Source organism: Rhodnius prolixus, unplaced genomic scaffold (genome assembly GCF_049639745.1).
Source record: "Rhodnius prolixus isolate KJV_2025 unplaced genomic scaffold, Rpr scaffold_3, whole genome shotgun sequence".
NCBI lineage: Eukaryota > Metazoa > Arthropoda > Insecta > Hemiptera > Reduviidae > Rhodnius > Rhodnius prolixus.
Window position 1 is genome coordinate 48,448,118 of NW_027411603.1, and position 21,273 is coordinate 48,469,390.

General features: G+C 31.1%; 2 protein-coding genes and 1 long non-coding RNA gene across 3 annotated transcripts; 2 read left to right on the forward strand and 1 right to left on the reverse strand.

Moving 5' to 3' along the window:
- Nucleotides 1–5,863: 5,863 nt before the first annotated feature.
- On the forward strand, nt 5,864–10,219 carry LOC141453265 (juvenile hormone esterase-like). The gene is made up of 10 exons (XM_074126257.1): nt 5,864–6,040; nt 6,440–6,589; nt 7,419–7,566; nt 7,651–7,836; nt 8,414–8,610; nt 8,691–8,841; nt 8,919–9,100; nt 9,213–9,339; nt 9,795–9,921; nt 10,006–10,219. Exons 1-10 carry the CDS (start codon nt 5,864–5,866, stop codon nt 10,172–10,174), a joined length of 1,614 nt encoding a protein of 537 aa, XP_073982358.1. The 3' UTR covers nt 10,175–10,219.
- LOC141453270 (uncharacterized) lies at nt 7,537–21,108 on the reverse strand. The gene is made up of 3 exons (XR_012457884.1): nt 20,968–21,108; nt 18,037–18,180; nt 7,537–8,559 (listed from the first exon to the last, which is right to left on the reverse strand). It is a non-coding gene; the product is annotated as an uncharacterized lncRNA (long non-coding RNA).
- LOC141453266 (juvenile hormone esterase-like) lies at nt 12,341–19,919 on the forward strand. The gene is made up of 10 exons (XM_074126258.1): nt 12,341–12,629; nt 13,898–14,053; nt 14,625–14,775; nt 14,870–15,055; nt 16,093–16,289; nt 17,795–17,945; nt 18,067–18,248; nt 18,953–19,085; nt 19,294–19,420; nt 19,735–19,919. Exons 1-10 carry the CDS (start codon nt 12,441–12,443, stop codon nt 19,868–19,870), a joined length of 1,608 nt encoding a protein of 535 aa, XP_073982359.1. The 5' UTR covers nt 12,341–12,440; the 3' UTR covers nt 19,871–19,919.
- Nucleotides 21,109–21,273: the final 165 nt, after the last annotated feature.

Sequence of the window (21,273 nt, forward strand, 5' to 3'; positions counted from 1 at the left end):
TTAGCGACACGTGAACCGATTTTCATCAATGAAGTGTCAATCGAATCGAAATTTTGTGCAGTTTTGCTCTTTTAAAGTCTCGACGCTGTGCCTCATAAGGAGGGGAGTTTGCCCCATCCAAGTAAGGCCCTATCTAAAACTATTATTACCAATATTTCCATAACGCTTAGTCCGATTTTGATAAAATTCAGCTCTAATAAGTGGTTAAAGCTCCTCTACGTGGCTGTGAAGTGCCATCAAGCTCTTGCATCTACTAAGAGGAAGTACTGCAATCGTTTAAATTATCAATGAGTGAACCGATTTAAATCAATGAATTGTCATTCGATTAAAAAATCTTTGCCTAGAAGTACTGCAATTGCATTTATTTTTCTTACTCCTCTTAAAAGGAAGTACTGAAATCGCAGTTTAATTTTGCTATTTACGCACAAATACCTTCCTATGTTATTCAAAACGCTTTTTCAAAAAAATTGTTATTAAGGATGGTTTGGGGGACCGCAACTATAATCATTCTTTAAAAAGATCTCTCCAGTGGTAGTTACGGTTCCGACTTAACACCTTAACAGGTTATAATGATAGAATTGCTTATTCTAAATTTAAAAAAATCTGTAAAGCAGATATGTAACGTAGCAAAACATACAAAAAGGAAAATCTATCCAAAAGGTACAAAAATCTCCTTAACAAAAACTTACAGTTTAAAATGTTAAGTATAAGGGTTGATTAAACGCCAAAAGGTACACAAATCAGCAAGCACCCAACATTTTATTAATTCTTCATTAATATTTAAGTAATTTTACTGCATTAATTTTCATTAATATTTTTTAGAATTTATTAGATGTCACAGACCCTTATGCTGGCCACTTCATTTATAATATTTTTTTGTTATAATTATGATAAATCACATATACGTACATGCAGTTAAAATAGAAAAAGACAAAGTTAGAGTCGGCTACTGTCTTGAATTCGTCTTACCGAAATATTGGTGAGCACAAATAACAAACAGTTATAACAAGTAGATTATTCAACAATTATTGATTTCTCAATTGGGATTTAATTCAATCCCCCTAATTTTACTTATAGTAAAATACTAGAATAATTAGCTGTCCTAAAAATATGTATATCTTATTTATTTTATATTACATATATACAACATTGTAGGATGAATACCTAGATTGAGAATGTAATTGAAGAAAACTATATTATTTGCGATAAAGCCAGATAATTATTACCTATTATTATAAACGTTTGACTACTTCATAAAATAACAATTACTTTAATCGAAGAATGAACTTAAACCGACGATTTTTATTTAAAAATAAATAAATAAAATAAACAAAATCATTGATGTATGTTGGTGTAAGCATTTTTTAAAAAGGTTTTGAATTTTTTAGCCTCGTAATTTTTTTTTTTTTTATAACGTTTTTCTTTTTAACCTGTAATTAACAGTTTGATTATTATAAATAACTAGATATTACATCAATCTACAATGCTACTTGAACATATATTTTGTAGACGAAAATGGCCAGCATAAGGGTCTGTGACATCTAATAAATTCTAAAAAATATTAATGAAAATTAATGCAGTAAAATTACTTAAATATTAATGAAGAATTAATAAAATGTTGGGTGCTTGCTGATTTGTGTACCTTTTGGCGTTTAATCAACCCTTATACTTAACATTTTAAACTGTAAGTTTTTGTTAAGGAGATTACATAACATACGTACTTGAAAACTATAAAGTTGTGGCTTAAATTTCAATTAATACTTTCCATTATGTGAAGGTGCACTTCGTAGTTTCTCCACTGTACTTTTTCAAACCAATTCGACTTTCTAGGGTCAGTTTTATGTGTCTTTATTTTTAGATATTAGCCAGCAGTGTTGAAAAGTTATTCTTATAATTCTGGCCACATCGTCAATTTTACAATCCATCGTTTGGCTCAAAATGTTTACTGACAATTTTATAAGTATTTAATGATTCTAACGACTTATTTCCCGATATTAGGATAAATACTAGCTTTACTGCCTTGGCAATATTTTTAGTAGAAAGGGGATGAAAAAATACATAAAAATGACCTATCACGTGCTCTTCTTTCTCTTTGATAATAAGTTAAAAAATTGAAATATGATTAATAAATACCAGATTTTAAAATGGCCTAGCACCTTTAATTTTAAAGATATCGAATTGCGGTTTCCGGTTTCTTTCATAACTTTTTATACTCTTTAAAACTGTGTATATGAAAAGGGGGGTCAACTGCGAACCCTCACTTTTGGTGGCGCGTCAGCCGCGTATGCGGGCAGGAATCTAAAATCAAGTCACATATTCTGAAACTAGAGGTGACGGGCAATAAATGTTTCCTCTACCATTTTATGCTCAGATTACACCGTTTAAGCATGAAATGCATTTCAGCCGTCTTAAAATGAACACCCTGTATAATAAATCGAAAACACTAGTTTGTTTTTACTGAAAAAAAGAAAAACAAAAAATAAAATTACGGAATGTATATTTTACCTTTGTTGTCATTATTAAAATTAGTAAATGGTGTTTACCAAACAATACGTTTTTACTGGTAATATTTATTTATTTCCACATCTGTTTCTTGAAGATCGCCGTGGATTAAATCATGTCTCTCATAATGAAGGTCTGGGTTTGAATCACAAAAAAAAAGTTGTGAGGAATGGTGCTAGTGTTCCTCTGGTGTTCAACAACTTTTTGGTCAAATTCTAGATGGTTTTTAAGAAGAAAAAAAAGTATAACTTTTTAAGCATGTTTTAATTATTATTAATATTTTTTTTAAATTTATTTAATTACGTGTAGTACATTCATTCATCGTGCGTCCACTGGTGTCAGGTGAGATTACACAACCTGTCCTACTGCGCAGACCTAGGTGATGAAACCATTCACGCAGGTTCTGTAGGTAAGTTCTAAGAAGAGCGAGATAGGGAAGAAGAAGAACTAGTGGCCAAGCAGAGATAAACACTCCCGTGTTAGATGGCCTCAGGAAGGGTGCCAAAACAAAACACAATAACTGTCGTCAGGGCATTATTTGCTCCGCAGGACAGTTTACCAAGTTAAAGGAAATACTCAAGTTTAACCAGTACAAAAGAACGCGTTCGCGATGTATAAGCATGTACACATATATATAAAAGAAATAATCTTATAAAACTATATATATTTATCACGGTAATAAGTTTATAAAAGAATAATATTTATGTCCTTTTAGTTTATTTATAAATTTGTTCCATCCGGCAACAGAGTTTAATTCTCTTACTGTTCTGATTAATAACAAGTCACTTTGAAGTCAGATTAAGTTCTGTTGCTACCCCACACATTTAAGTGCTCCGTTCATTTGTAAACCAGCCAGAGGTGTACATCAAACAGACTATCTTACAAAAGTACATTAAAAGGTATTTGTTACTGTTGTTTAGAGTAAGACATTCTATATCAAGAGAGTTGGCCTCTGCTTGACAATAAGAGCTACAATGGAAAATGAAAATACAGAAAGTAGAATGTATTTATCGTAACCGGGTAAACAAAATAACTAAACTTATAAATAGAATATCAAACTTCATTAATACTCTCTACCAAAATGCAGAATCTATTAGTCAACATAATTTTTATTTTTTGAAATATGTTACTGTGTATTTAATTAGAAATAGTATATTTAAGTGCTGAGAAGTAAGAACTATAATTTTGATTATATTTTGCTGTTAATAGCCTGCTGAAATGAAAACAGTGATTGATACTACAGTCTCATTATCTATCTTCAAGTTCTAACTGTATCCAGTGCTTTCCGACCCTGCCAGATTGCAGCCTATTAATGCTGGGCTTTCATCTAGAAATGATGATGATGAGAACTCTCTATGAGTCCTTTACAACCAGCAGCCATCCGATTATATTGACCAATAAACATGCAAAAGTACATTTTCATGCTATCTAGCGGCAACTTGTGGAACTACAATCATTTTGTAGTTCTAGCAAACGCTACTAGGTGTCAGCGCTCACTTTGTATGAAATACTTCATTTCTCCCCTTTCGTTCTTTAGTTTTTTAGATCTTCAATTTCAACATCTCGTTAATCAATAATAACTGTAGGGCAATTTTATTTTGTTAGTTCCAGTTATTGAAAACTGATAGTATTCAAGTTGATTAGTAATAGTTTAATCCGTCGAACTTCATTAACGCTACCTATACTGGCAGAATCTATTGGGTAGCGTACTTTTTATTATTTGAAATATATTACTGTATATTTAGTTAGAAATATTCAAGGTAGTATATTCAAGTGCTATGAAATAAGATCTATTATTTTGTTTAATAGCCTGCTGAAATGAGCACAGTGATAGATACAGGAGCTTTCTATATTTATCCAGTGCTTTCCGACCCTGTCAGATTGCAGCTTAGTATGCTTGGCTTTCATCTAGAAATGATTATCTCTCTATGAGTCCTTCCTTAAATTCAGCAGCCAGCCGATTATATTAGGTGATTCTCATCGAGTCTATTATGAGGTATAAAGAAGTCAAGAAAATCTACTTACCATTCTGCCAGTGTGGGACTGTTTTTCAGATAGTCTTATCTATTATTACATACGTTTTAAGTATCACAACATAAACATATAACCTTTTTTTTCTGATAAATAATCTTTCTCTTTTAATGTGAATAAACAATGTTTTAATTTTCAATCTAATAAAACTTTTATTTGGCAAAATTAAACCTCTTTTCCTCAGAATATTAATTCTGATTAATGATTAGATTCTGTACTCGCTTCGGCGGTATATTCCTATAGCAAAATATTAAATTTCTTAGGAAGATGGTAACCTTTAAACCAAATAAAAGTTATATTTTTTATACAAATAAGGTAACTGTTAAATTAAGAAAAACAAAGTTTAAGTTCTTTAAAGCATTTATTTAACAGTGCATGTCAACGCTACATTTACTTCTAGACTACCACATTGTAAATGTGAGTGTTGAAGGTTTTTCCAATAATAGTTCCTCTTCTTGTCCTGCTACTTCATATTGTTTTTGGTTTCATGTACTAATGCAGATAAGCTATTTATTTTAATCTTGATAAAAAAGTAGATCATCTTTTTTTTAAAAAAAAAAAAAAAATCAAGAAAACTGAATGTTTTATTTTCGTTGCCAAGGACTGGGACTTCTTGGTATGAGATTTAGTTTTGCTGAAAACTGCTCCGATTTCTACAATATTCGATGTAAATTAACTTATAATTATTAATGTAATATTCTTCTCCATTATCCAGTGTTTTCATCCAACGCTATATACCAGCTGAAACGCAATAACGCTCATCTTTAATCTGTGAAATGATTACGTCTATGTTACCTTCATTACGTGCAGCAGCAAATATAAGTCGATTCTCGATCCATTCTATACGGAAGTATGAAGAAAAGAAGTCCATGAAATACCTCTGCCTGTGGAACTGTTGTTCAGGTTGTCTTACTTATAATTTCATATGTAACTTAAATTAAAAGTTTTTTCATGTAAAAAAATTAAATTTTTCTCATGAAATGTGGTAAAGATAAGTTTTAATTATTGTTGAAAGTAGTTTTATTTTGATTGAAAAATTCAACGGCACATGTGAATTGTGAAACAAACTTCGCTTCGGCGGTACATATGCTAATTTTCTTTATTATTTCATTTTTGTGTATATATGTGAAGTTTTGTAAATAAATATATTATTATTATTAATTTGCCTTAATTATTTAGGTGGAATCACTTTTTTTAAAAAAAGGGATTTGAGTCAACTCGTTCCATCATTGGATTCGTTCCAGTGGACCGAGTCCGCTTAAATAGCCAACCAAGATGATAAGCAGGCTCAGAAGGCGAAAGATTTCATTAGTGAAAAGTACAGCTCAACATGCGTCGGTGTTTACTATTCATCTTAATACTAGTAGCAAGCGGTTATTCATTAATAGTCAAAACTAAGCTCGGAAACGTACAAGGGGATGTTACAAAATCAAGAGATGGTAAAATTTATCATGCTTTTACAAAAATACCATACGCTAAGCCGCCCTTGGGAAAATTAAGATTTAAGGTATGTTTACGTAATAAATTGTATTATTTTTACTTTCATAAGGAAGTATTAGCATTACTTTCTAAAGAAAAGGCCTAGTGTACTGTACTAACTTTGAACTATTTACTGACACATGCAAAATATATAAGCAATAATAAAATAGATTTCTAAGAACATATAATTTTAATTATCCAACATTTCTTTAATGCTTCTTTGGATTAACATACTACTAATTCTTTTTTAACGGTCGCTTAACTTTAATCATATGAGTGGGAGAAGATATATATTTTGAGCTAGTCAGGTTTGTCTGCTCTATTTTGTCTTAAACTGATCTGTAAAACTAATAAAATATGAACGACTAAATAAAGAAAAATAATTATTTTTTATAATAATTACAAAAAGATATTGGAATTTGTTTAGAATCCAGTGAAAGCAGAACTATGGCAGGGAACGTTGAACGCCACTGAGGATCTTCCAAAATGCATACAAATACCATCTTTCAGACCGAGTGCGACAAACAAACCAATTGGTCAAGAAGATTGTTTGTATCTTAGCGTTTATACGCCGGAGGTATGTAGCTAAAGTTTAATTGTATATTAGAAGCGCATTTTCGGTGATTAAGCCAGGATAAGTCAAGTCAATTATCGTAACCGTGTGACGTCTCTTGATTTCAAAGGATAAGTTTATCGTAGATGTTAATACCGTTTCTCATATCTAGAAGGTTACCTGTTTGACAACGGAGGATGGTGTTCTACGCAAATTTTCTGTGAAGAAGGCCAGTTAATTTTTGCATATAATGGTACTTAAGTGATTAAAATTTTCCTTTATAATTTGAATTAACCAATAGGAGAAACAGCTAAAAAAACAAAAACATCAAAAGAATTAAAAATGACGATAAGCTTGTACACACACAAACCAAAAGAATCCCAATTGAATTACAGATGCTTCAAAGGCTGCATGAGTCATAGGAAATAAGTTCTACGTGGTGAATCCATAAATTTTTGACGAATGAGCTCTAGTAATCACTCTATACGATATATTATATATGTGAAGTGTTTTACAATTAAGATTTCTTTGTTGAGAAAAACCTGAGAAAAAGTCCAAACTAATCTTACTGAGAGTCAGCAAGTATAGTGAGTGATAGAAGAAGGGCTATAAGTCAAATCTCTACATCAAACTGATGAATCAATCTCTGATCATCGATAAAGATCAGTAAATGTTTAGAAATAAGAAAAAACGTAAGTGCTATACGGATTAAATCAGTATTATCTAGCTCTGAGGACCCAACCATCTTTTCATCAATCTTTCTTTTTTTGTGTTTTTAAACAGTTTCGGATTTCTGGTGAACTTAGTATTCCCTGAAATTAATTTTAAATATACATACTTTCTTTTTTAAAAGGTTTCTCCCACTGAAAATCTACCTGTGCTCGTCTACGTGCATGGAGGAAGTTTTAGATGTGGAGATGTTGGTTCTAAACACAGTGCAGATTTTTTTATGGATGAAAATGTGGTCATGGTAAATTTACATTACAGACTGGCTGCACTAGGTAACTTTAATATTAAAAAGTATCTTACACAATTTCTTTTTAAGTAGTTGGACTAAGTAGATATTGCTTTTTTTATTTTTCCAGGTTTTCTTAGCACAGAAAATTCTATTATGCCTGGTAATTTTGGATTAAAAGACCAAGCATTAGCTTTGAAATGGATCTATGAAAACATAGTTTCTTTTGGTGGTGATCCGAACAAAATTACCATTTTCGGTTCGAGTGCAGGAGCGGTTAGTACACACTATCTGTCCATGTCTCCGCTTTCTAAAGGTAATTAAGTCCTTATTACTAAAAAAAATTAAATTCTAAATATTAAAGTTTCAAATTTATAAAAATTAATTAATTGATTCTTTTGAAGTATGAAAGGAATACAGCGCTGTGAATTCCACTCGAATTGTGGCTATATTCTGCTAGTTAAGTTTTCTCAGATGATTAAATATTAATGGCTAAGTGGAACTATAATATTGAATTCTGTCAACATTTGACTTCCTTAGTATAGTTCGGAAGTAAATTAAAAACAAACATACATCAAAATTGTAAGATTACACAATTTAACTTAGAAAGTATTAAAATTAATGAATTGTACTTTAGTACTATATTTGTTTGATAATTTATTTTGTTATGGAGGGTCATGAAAATATTTTTCTGCAAAAATCAATTTCGAAAATGATATACAATAGTAATTGGATCTAAAAAGTTAGTTGTGAAAACAAAAAGTGATTGTATTTCTTATTATTACCCTGCACTAACTCCGTTCAGCCTTTAATTACCTGTTTGGTTTTATTGATCTATAACTGAAATAACTAAGGGACTTCGACAAATTATTACTCACCCTAAACATTTTCAGATCTTGTAAACGGAGTGATATCAGAAAGCGGTGCAGTAAACCAGTTCTGGGGATTTGGTGCACCAGGCACGGCTAGACCATTAGCAGAAGAAGTAGCCCGTAAAGTCGGCTGTGGTGATAGATCCGATGAAGAAATGTTGGCATGCCTGCAAGAAGTTAATGTCACTGAGCTTATTACCGTTGAATTGGATTTTCTTGTGTGTATTTCTTCAGTATTACTGATTGATTAATTATTCTATTTATATTTTTGTATTTGTGGCCTATTTGTGACTTTTAGTTTTGGGATTTTGATCCTGTCGTCGTTTTTCGCCCAGTCCAAGAGCCAGAAGCAGAAGGAGCTTTCATGCCATTTGATCCTTTGCACAAAGAGACCAATAAGCCTTGGCTCACTGGTGTTGTGAAAAATGAAGGACTTATTAAAACAGCATGTACACACGCAATTAGTTAACCTTGAATTAAGAACGAAACAATTTATGTTCAATTAGAATATTATTTCTTTTTACAGCACTTTTAACCCAAGATACATCTGTAACTAAACAGTTTATAGATAATATTGATGACTTTCTCCCGAGAATGCTATATCTTAACAATACCTGTCCTAAAGTGAAGAGAACCGCGGAAATACTAAAAAATAAATATTTTCCAAATCCCATCACAATAGAATCTGCTAAACAAGGACTCTGTGATGTGAGTAAAGTGTCTCATTTAGTGGCATTTCGTAATAATTAGCTTTTAACAATGTTCTTATTAATGATTATTTGGTCTGATTAATTCTTTTTTGTAATTTTACTTTAAATAGCTCTACTCCGACGCATTTTTCTTCTATCCTATGTGTGAAGGAGTAAGAAAACATAAAGGACCTTTGTATCAATATTTCTTCGATTATAGAGGAGGAAGCAGTCTAACAGGGGGAGACCTCAATTTGGGTTAGTATGTATTGTGAGTTTAAGAAAACGCCTCCTATGTCGCATAGAAGTTCCTAATTTCTCACATGTTGTGACGTATGTATGAGTTCTAATTCTGTTAGGATCAAACGATGCTTGTTAGTCGAAATCATGAAAAGAAGTGAGTAGTTAGAGGTAATAGAAGACCTATTGACTAAAACTTCCGCCTGGATCCGGGACTTCTTCTGAGATCTGTGTTTAAAGGAAAACTGAACTTATGTTAATTGTCTCATTGTTAACTTTTTTTATTTTCTTATTTTGAGCTCTGGTTTGTTGGGTATAGGTCCAATAAAAATAATCATCTTTTGAATTGTTTCGATACGGTCTTCGTCCTAACTTAACATAAACAATGTTTCCGTCTCAGGTCTAGAACTATTCATCTAGCCCAAATAGTTATCAGTAAACAATAAAACATTTAACTTGAATAATCTTTGCAGGTATATCACATGGAGATGAACTTTTATTGTTATTTAACTGGAAAGAAAATTTTCCAAAGACGACAACTAAAGATGAACAAGTTTCAAGAATATTAGTGAAGATGTGGGCCAATTTTGCTAGAAATCAGTTGAGTAATTTCTGTATTCAGTTGGTATGATTAAAATATGTATATATTCAATGATTTTAATTACGTATTCATTAATTTAACAGAAACCCCTCACCTAGTGGAGACCCCTTATGGCCTGAAGGAAGTTCTAGTCATGAATATCTACATATTGCGGAAAATTTCTCAGTGGAAAAAAATCTTAAGCAAAATGTACAAGAATGGTGGTCAAATCTTCCTATTTATAAAACTGCCAATATAATAAGCGAAGTATAATTTACAAAAACGGAAAGAAAAACAAATTTGTAATAATCATGATAAAGTAAATCATGATAATAAAATAATAATCCATGTTTAATCATTTATTTATTTAATATTGCGCTGATAAAATTCTGCTGGGTTGACATCCGTTAAGACAGTGAACTTAAATAAGTAAAGATTAGATGCTTGTGATACTTTTATATCTTAATACTTTTAATGATACCATGATATTAATGAAATTAATTATATTAATTTTTGTATATTTATACTCCTCAAATGATATTTTTCTTATTACATTTTTGCAGGACATTACTATGTGAATAAAACGATAATTTAGTACATTATTATTGCTTTTAAAAATATCCTCTCCATTTATTACCTAACATACGTACTTGTCAAGTTGTGGCATAAAATTCAATTTATACTTTCCCTTATGTGAAGGTGCACTTCGTAGTTTCTCCACTGACTTTTTCAAACCAATTCGACTTTCTAGGTCAGATTTACGTGTCTTTATTTTTAGATATTAGCCAGAAGTGTTGAAAAGTTATTTTTATATTATCATTCTGGCCACATCGTCAATTTTGCAATCCATCGTTGGGCTCAAAATGTTTACTGACAATTTTATAAGTATTTAATGATTTTTATTCTTAAAAATACTTTGTGTCACCTTTTGAATTCCTCTAAAATCTTACGTTGAACAACATCCGTTACTGGGGTCATTCCATATCAATTCAACACAGGGTCAGAACCTCACCATCTCTGATTTTCTTGAAATTTGGCCCATTTGTACTTTTGGTATAGACTAGGAAAAATATGAAATTTTACTGAGATATGTCAACTGGTTTATGAGTTACAGGGCTGTAAAGTTGCCATAAATGGGCTGAAAAACAGGGAACACCGTTTGTTTTGGATTACTGTAGAAACTTTCCTTATTGAGCTACAGACATTTTATAGCATATTTAATGCCCTTTCCTGTGATATGCGACACCATATTGGTTAGGATAAATAAAGTTTGTTAAATTTAAATTTTTTAAAAAGTATATATTTTAAAATTAATTCCATGAATAGCTAGTAGTGTTATGAATCACTGGGCAAAATATTAATTTGGGACGACAATGGCTTCATTGTTAAAAAAATGTAAGACTAAAAGTAAGTAAAAAATGAGTTACGATAGCATGTTTATTAGTCACTCTTTTTTATTGAGATAAGTAAAATAATGAAAAAAACTTCCAGGCTGAATTTTTTAAAAAACCTATCAGGTTTATCCAGCGCAGTTTCTTTTCTTACAAAAATAAAATTGATGAGAAAGATGAGTAGAACATTTATGCTTTATGGTACAGACCAGAAGTAAATCGTTTTTCTCATTGGAAACTTATTGTGAGGTTTCTCAAATACCAACTACCTTTGGCCAGCGACAAATTTGATAATGACCTTGTTATTTATTTTTTTTTTTGTAGTCTAGATAATAGTACACTTTTTCTCCACAGAATTAAAATCAATTTTTTTAAAAGTGTTTTTGTGTACAAAGTTAAAACTAAAAAAAAAAAAAAATTGATAAAACGTTGACGTTATTACACCCACGATAATTGATAGATTATTTTGCACTTATTGAAACAAGTCTGCGAAATCTGAGAAATTATCTTAATTCTTTTCTCACTTTACTACGTAATTTTACTTATTTTTGTTTACTGAAGGTTATTTTACCGTATACTGTTTTCACTTGACGTTTTGAACCATACACCTGACTTTCTCTTTGCCTCCAATTCACACGGAGCTACTGTCATTTATGTACATATGTTTGGAGATTTTCACGCCAAGATATAAAATTGATACAATCGCAATATTTTTCTTACAACAAATAGATTGAAGTTTGTAGCAAGGATTGGCTTAACAAAAATCAAAATCAATGCTACCTAAAAGAACTATTGTTATACCTTATGCGACCAAATTTCATAAAAAAATGTAAAAAAAAAAAACCCTGCTAACAGAAAGAGATGTTCTTAAAACTGTTATAAATGCCCATCAAAAAAATGTGTATAGGTTCATTTTAAAAGGCTGGAAGAGATCAAAATTTGATGGTAAAATTTTTTATTGAATTATTTACAGCGTTTAAAAGTTTAATTATTGAATTTAATAGGTTATCTGTCGTAACCTTATAATAACTAGATCATTCACATCTGACATTTTCTTAACCTGGGAACTCCCCACAATATATTCGTAGAATCAATCATAGATATGGAAAGAAACGTAAAGCGGAGGGGAAATACGTCTTGCAGTTACCATGATCATGTTTTATATAATAATATTATTGGAAATTTTGTTAACTTTAGGTGAAGGATTGAAGGTTACAATAGAAACTAGATTAGGCACAATAACTGGACTAGAAAGAAGATCTAAGGATGGCAATCTATACTATGCATTTACAAGAATCCCTTATGCTAAGCCACCTATTGGAGAGCTAAGATTTAAAGTCAGTAATAAAATACATTTATTAAATATGTAAATGAATTTCATGTGCTTTAAAATATTGACGTCATTACACACACGATAATTGATAGATTATTTTGCAGTTATTGAAACAAGTCTGCGAAATTTGAGAAATTATCTTAATTCTTTTCTCACTTTACTACGTAATTTTACTTATTTTTGTTGACTGAAGGCTATTTAACCGTTTACTGTTTTCACTTGACGTTTTGAACCATACACCTGACTTTCTCTTTGTCTCCAATTCACACGGAGCTACTGTCATTTATTGTATGTTTGGAGATTTTCACGCCAAGATATAAAATTGATACAATCGCAATATTTTTCTTACAACAAATAGATTGAAGTTTGTAGTAAGGATTGGCTTAACAAAAATCAAAATCAATGCTACCTAAAAGAACTATTGTTATACCTTAAATGTTTCTATTTGTTCAAAGAATGAATGCACCTGACTAGTGTGACATCTGTCAACTATGAATGAGCTTGTGTCATCATCAGGTAGAGTTTACCTGTCTATGTGCTTACTAAACCTAAATTAGTTTACCACACCACAGCTATCTGTAGACCCTAAGTGTAATGGGTGATTTTTGGAGCTGTCAGATTTGTGTGTTATTTACGTTGTTAGCAGTAGGAACGCTAATATCTCGAAAGAAGTGATAAGTGCACTTCCCTCTATTAGTTAGTAGCAGTAATGAGAAAATGGTAATAAAGTCAAAGTAAGAAATTGTGAAAAAAAATTTACAATAAAAGTAAAGACATTTCTTTTCAAAAATCTTATAGGCGGACCTAATGAGTATTAAATTCTTCTAAAGAAATGAATTAAACTTTTGATTTTCTGTTTTCTTGTATTTTTTTTTGCCCTTATTTTGTTGAAACACATAATCATTTCTAGAGAAAACAGTTCATTCATTCTCAGCATTTCTCGAAAAATTAAAGAAATTTTTGGGCAATCTTAAATTCATTAGATCGAAAAAAGAAGCTGCTGCAGAGAATATTATTTTTTTTTAAACGATAAGGACTTGTAAAGGCAAGGCACATTTGGGCATCCCAGAGTGTGCGTGAGATTGTGTGAGAAAGTTATCAAGAGCCGTGAGTATGTACAATATCCCAAATAGTATCTCATGCATTATGTACATGATAGAACCAACATCTTTGTGTTGTACACCTAGTACAGATCGTACAGATGGCTGGTACAACTTAGCTGCTCATTTTATTTCTGCTTGAACCTTTATTTGGAGAATTATTCTTTTTTAGAATCCAGTGGAACTTGAACCATGGAAGGGAAGTCTGGATGCAACGCAAACAATTCCAAAATGTTTACAGTTATTACGAACCAATAGAGATAACAATGAAAATTTAGCGACTACAGGCCAAGAAGATTGTCTGTATCTTAATATCTACACCCCAAAGGTGAAAAACACGTTTTGTTTTGTTTTTTAAATTTTTTTGAAAATTAATTGCCAGTTACAAATAATAATAAAAATGGTGGCTTTTTCACTCTATACTTCACATGGTTTTATCAGATACATTTAATTCAAATTTCGAATATAGCAATATATTTAATTACTACTAGCTTATACAGAAGGAAAAACTACCATGACTGAATGTTTCCTGCAGAACCCAAAAGTATAGATGTATTTATATACGTATTAACATATCAATATTAATGTATATAATAAAAAGTAGCTTTGACGATTTTCGAGATAATCGAGAAATACCGAAAAAGTTTAATTACGCAATTCTCGTATAAAACGTGTAGTTTTAGAATTGGCACCTACAAAAATTAAGCAAGAGAATCAAAGAACAAATACTTTTGTTGAATTACTCGGATTTTTGGGCCGCTGTTGTTATGGTAATGGCCATTTTCTTGAAAAAGAAAAATTTATCAGCTGAATGTTTCGAACCTTTTTTGCAGAAACTAAGGGAGAGTCATAGTGTTACGAAAAGTGGAAGGTTATTCAAAATATTTTTGTTTTTCTAGTTACCTTCATCTGAGAGTAAACTAGCTGTATTAGTTTATATACATGGAGGAGGATTTAAATATGGTAGTATGGGTTCTGAACAAGGTGCCGACTACTTTATGGATGAAAATATAATCTTGGTTACCTTACATTACAGAATTAATATATTAGGTAGGAGGATTACATTGAAAGTTTTATCTTTCTTTTATCTTAAAACTCTCGCTACCACATTTGCTTTAATTGCTTTAAATTCTAATTTTTACAGGTTTTCTAAGCACCGAAGATACTACAATACCAGGTAACTTCGGCTTAAAAGACCAAGCAATGGCTTTGAAATGGTTATACAAGAATGTTGACATTTTTGGTGGTGATCCTGAAAAGTTAACTATTTTTGGAGGAAGCGCCGGGGCTGTATCTACTCATTATCATATGATATCACCATTGAGCAAAAGTATTATAATTTTTTATCTCCTTAGAAAAGAAAGAGTCTGCATGCGTTGGTAGGACCATCGTTAGAACCAAACAAGCGGGAGCAAAGCCTCAGGCGATTATTTTTGCCATTATAAAATAATAATGGCCAAAGTTTTAATGCTAAGCAATAAAAAAAAAAAAGTTTTTAGTTGGCAGTAAATTATATGAATATTCTGGGTATACCCTGTTCATATAAACCAAAAGAATATCTAACTAAAACCGACTGTTCAGGATTTGAAATAATTCCACTTTGCATGTGAGCAACCCCATTTGATGAAACGAAAATAGCTGAGATAATAAAGAAGGGTTTTACACACTTCAAGTCACAATGTTTTGACAGCTTTTAGAATCCTGCTGGCTGCTCACAGATGGCATTTAATGAGAAAGTGAAACACGGCAGTTGGCCTAGCCTGCAACTTTTCTAGTGCTGGAAAAGATACACTCTTGACAGCTGTCATCAGAAGTGTTGAATCTAAGAAGCTCAGATCGAAGCTTATTTTCTAGTCTCACTTATCCATCTCTCTTTCTCTAAATATTTTAAACCAGACCTAGAAGCAGGACAGAAAATCATGTACAACGTCCATTATGAACCTGGCAATTACAACCTCACCTCTCGTATTAGTGTATTTTCCCACGAGGAAAATTCTTTACTGATTACTTCTAGTTTTATTTCCTTGGCGGCACTAAGTATTAAATTTGGACGCTCTGAGATTTTTCATTTTGGAGTTATTGTGATTAGCTACTTTTAAACAGTGTAGGGACCTATTTGTAAAAGCCACTTTTTCGTACTCTTGAGGCTATCAAAACAGATATTTCCCGCGAAGTCACAAAATCTGCACATTATGATTTATTCCTCTAATGAAGAACGAGATAAAAGCAAGAAAAAAAGAAATGAATTTCTAAGGGTACGCGTGCAGCAATTTTAGATTTAGCCTGGAAATACCACAATAAATCTTAGCTTTAGAGTCCATGCAGGTGACTAAGTTGTAATCAACTAGCTGGACATTTACCTTTCAGATTTAATAAAAGGAGCGATCTCACAAAGCGGTGCTGTGAACAAACTTTGGGGTTTCGCACAACCAGGTGTTACAAGACATTTTGCCACAGACGTTGCACAAAGACTTGGTTGTGCCAATCAGCAGGATATTGAGTTACTTAAATGTCTGCAGCAGGTACCAGCTGAAAAACTGGTCTCAGCCTCACAAGTTTATGTTGTAAGTGTATTTTAAAGATATTTCGTAGAAAATAAATATTTGTCAGTTTAAGCTAAAAACTTTCGAGTCTCAAAGTCTCTTCGTCTCAGATCAGTCACATTCTTTTTTCCAGGCCGTTCTCCAAACCAATCCTTGCACTTTCTATGGATCCTCTCTTGCTTCTACTAAGAAATTCTTCACTTGTTATATTGCCCTTTAGTCGGGATGAATTCTTTTTAGCAGCCATTTCAACTGCTCCTTCTTGATCACATAAAACGTTCTGTCTCAGTACTGCATCGTTTCATCATTTCCTCTTGCCTTCTATATTCTAAAGCAGTGGTTCTTAACCGGTGTTCCGCGAATATGGTCCAAGTGTTCCGCGAAATTTCAATTTTAAATGTATTGAAATTTAGAAACTTAGGAAAGATACGAAAACAAAAAATTGTTCTTTTTTTTTAATTTGAATTTAATTTTAAGTTCTTGCTAAATACCGAATTTCAAATTATTTAATGTTAGTGTTCCGCGAGAAAAATATATACATATAATTGTGTTCCGCGTCTATGAAAAGGTTAAGAACCACTGATATAAAGGGTTGAAAATTTTTTTGGTCATGAAATTCTGTAAAATTATGGCCGTTCTATATCTCCCACTGTGAACCACGTATTGATATGGAATTTTGTTCTCTTGTACACTTTGTTTCTCTCAATTATAAACTATAGTTATTTTGTGTACAGATCTAAAAAGGTAGAAGATATAAAGGGTTGAAATTTTTTTGGGTCATGAAATTCTGTAAAATTATGGCCGTTCTATATCTCCCACTGTGAACCACGTATTCGTATGAAATTTTGTTCTCTTGTACACTTTGTTTTTCTCAATTATAAACTATAGTTATTTTGGGCACATATCTATAATTTTAGAAGATATAAAGCAGTGGTTCTGAACCGGTGTTCCGCGAAATTTCAATTTTAAATGTATTGAAATTTAGAAACTTACGAAAGATACGAAAACAAAAAATTGTTCCTTTTTTTTTAATTTGAATTTAATTTTAAGTTCTTGCTAAATACCGAATTTCAAATTATTTAATGTTAGTGTTCCGCGAGAAAAATATATACATATAATTGTGTCCCGCGTCTATGAAAATGTTAAGAACCACTGTTCTAAAAGCTTGCATAAACAACGTACCGTGCGTGTGAATTTTATACAAACTTGAACGATTTCAATAAGAACTTTCTACAGCTAATAAATAAATAGTAAATCTTAATAGATATCTTTTGATCGCAATTTCCAAGAGCAGGTATTTTAAAAGAAATAGGTAAAAAATAAAAACATTTCCCGAAGTGCCAATTCAATTATTAACAGAACCATTCTCCGAATATGGAGCAGAGAAATGATAGATCTTATAACCAGCCTAAATAATTTTTCAAAATAAACACCGATTTCATGAAATTCTTTTAAGAAAATAAATAAAATGAAACAAAGCTTAAAACTGATTTATGAATCAGGAATTTCATTTGATTTTGCTTTAGAATCGTTTCGTCAATGTGACCATAATTTTTCGACCTACACGAGAGCCTGTAGCCGAAGGAGCATTCTTGACGTCCGATCCAATGACAGAAGTAACTACTTTGCCTTGGATTACAGGCGTTAATACCCACGACGGTCTTCTCATTTTTGGATGTAAGAAACAAATGAGAGATATAATCTCTTTGTTAAATTAATTAATGAGAGCTTAATAAAAGTTTTGGTAATTATTAACATTTTCACAAACCTTTGATCATGCTTTTTCTTTTGTTTAAAGCTCCTGCATTACAAAATGATTCAGCCACCGAAACATTTATAGAAAAAATTGATGAGGTACTGCCACAACTTCTCAGTCTCAATGAATCGTCTTCGGATTTCTCTTCACTAATATCTGCAATAAAAGATAAATATTTTAAAAAACCTATAACCATCCAGAGTGCTAGAAATGGGTTGTTGGAGGTAAGTTTAGTAATATTAATATAATTTTTGTTTTTTCTATAATGCAAAAATTGTGATAACTTGTGATGTAAATAAAATTGTTTATCAAAACCTAATTTTTTTTGTTTGATGAAATTATAATGATCTCATGAACACGAAGTTAATAATCTTGAAACACAGAGGTTCGTTTATTAAAGTTTTATAAAAAAAAAAAATATCTTGAAACTTCACATTCAAGCGCAAATGCTTTAACATGAATATAAATAATTTAAGAGAGCTAAAAAATGTGTATGTGATTATTCAATTTCGATAAACTGATATGATAACACAATTTTCCAGTTAGCGAAAAGAAGAAATAAATTAATAAAGTGTGAATTAAAGCCATATTTTTAAAATTATATGCACCTTTACTTTGCATCCAAAAGGTTCATTTTCTCGATTTTGACGTTCAGGGTATACCACTGATGAGATCAACTAAGTTGGAAAAAGTATTTTTTGAACCTTGGTTCTAATAGGCTACTTCGTACCATTTTGCTTGAGTATGCAAGAGTCCATTAATTTAATTACTAATATTAGTCTCATTACAATTTTAAAAGTTATATTATTTAAATTTTGTACTTAAATTAAAAACCAGTAAGGGATAAAAAAAAAATCAACATTTCCACCATAATGGAGATAAAAACTAAATTTTAGTCTCAAAGTTTAAAAAAATACTTATTTTCTAGGTTTATAGAGACTACTACTTTAATTATCAAATGTCTTCTGCCATTGCTAGACATAAAGGACCCTTATTCCAGTACTATTACGATTATAGAGGCGCCAACAGTCATTTGGATGTATTCGGAAATAATTCTTATGGTAATTTATAATTTTTTTTGATTTGTTAGTTGAAACTTAATGTTTAAATATTCCAAATAAAGTGCCACATTCTTCTTTAATAATATACGCAGCATTCATAACTCTATTTTTTCCGAATTTACATTTTGTTCAATCAAATTATTTTTTCAATTTCCACATTTCATAAAATTTGCAATTTTCTGACACTAACATGGATAATCTTTTATAGGAGCAGCACATGGTGATGAACTTATTTCATTGTTAAACTGGGAAAAGCGTTTTCCCAAATATCAATCAGAAGACGTAAAAGTTTCCAAAAATCTAGTCAAAATGTGGGCTAATTTTGCTAAAACTCAGTCAGTACATAAAAATAATTTTTTTAGAATACAGTTTAGAAATGAGAGATTTTTCATTTAACAATTATTGTATGGAATCAGTTTATAAAAAAAGATTATGTATCTAACAGAAGCGTTTTATAGTTGATTTTTCGAATCACAGAGCATGTCAGTGTCCTTTATTTCAGAGCGTTTTCTGATCATCATCAGGTTAACTTTCACTTATCAAAGTTTCTCATATCATGCCTTTTTTTTATCCAAGGAACAATTTTGCCAAACAAACCTGACGCACAAATCTGTGTACATGAATAATAAATGTTTGCCTGTTTGTTTAGGAAACCATCATTGGAAGACGTTATATGGCCAGATGGAAAACAAAACGCAGAATATATGCATATTACTCAAACATTTACTGTGGAAAGAAATTTTGATGCAGAAATTATTTCCTGGTGGACGAAACTAAATTTATAAATATTTAAGTTTTTTCTTTATAAATAAAGAAATATTCATTTATTAACAATTACAAAATCCAAATAATCACCACCAGTTAGGATCAGCGGCAGATCATGCAGCTGCATTTCTGATCATAACGTCTAAATAAACTGTATGAGCACTTTATTCAAAAATTGAGAGAAATAAAATGACGTAAAAATGTTAGCAGACCTGCTTAGTGGTGTATTATTATTATGTATATAGCATGAACTATTTAAGCATCAAGAATGTTCATGTATATAGGACTATCATACACTCATATTTAACCATTTTGGCGACCCATTAAACTTATATAGGATTATCCTACATATTTAACTTATTTTTTACCGCATTATATGTAACCTACTTATGTTTAGTCTATTATTCTGGCAATCTATCTTCTACACATCTCCATGTTAGTGAAGTAAGCAATTTGAACTACTTCTTTTACACCTTGGCATTCCACTTAGGTGGAACCTCGTTTTGTAAGACGTTCCTTGTTTTAGAAAGATCTCATGTAAGGTTACATTACTCAGTTAATTTGTGAGTAATTATGGACATTAGATTGTTAGAATGAAGGTGCCGCGTTTCCGAAAAGTGATAATATTGATAGAGATGAGGAGCTGGGTGGTAGAGTGAAGGTGCCAAGTTTGAGGACAGTGATAATGTTTATGATGACGAGGCACCAGCTAGTCAGAATGAAGGTGCATTGGCTTGATTCTGGTTCAACCATTGGAAAAGTTGTGGTTATAAACATTTTATCTCTTACATTTTGTTTTAATTCAATTGGAATTTAATTGAATAAATTTTTACCCATCTATGACAACCTAAGAATAAAATCAACATCATGCTAAAATCACTCCATCAAAGCTCAAAATGGTTGTAAGAGTCCACAACCAACAGTACTTCAACAACAGTAAAAGAAATATTTCAGCATAGGAAAAATCAAGGAGGGTTTTCTTTTCGTTCAGGTAATTTAAACGATATCTTTATAATTCTTCAGTTTAATTTATTATATTTATTATTTTCTTATTTCCCCGTCTAATTTACTAATTAAGGTATAAAGGAAAATACATAAACACTTTTTGTTGTGTTACCTTGTCTTAAATCCATTTCATTAATCGTCAATAGTCCAATCTGATGGAATAGAAAAATGAAGAACTGGAATACAATGCTTATATAGTTTCAGAAAGCATCTTCACATTCTTTTCCTTCAATAATAATTCAGTGGTTTTTATTTGAATTTAATTTTCGCCTCTGTAATCTCTCAGTTTAAGTGTTGTCAACTAAAATTTCTGGAAGGTTATGCGAATGGAATTCTGGGAAAATTTTCTTGCCAGCTTCAATTCTTGCAGTCTTTTAGAGAAACTGTCATTTTTTTTTACTTTTTTAGTTTTATATCT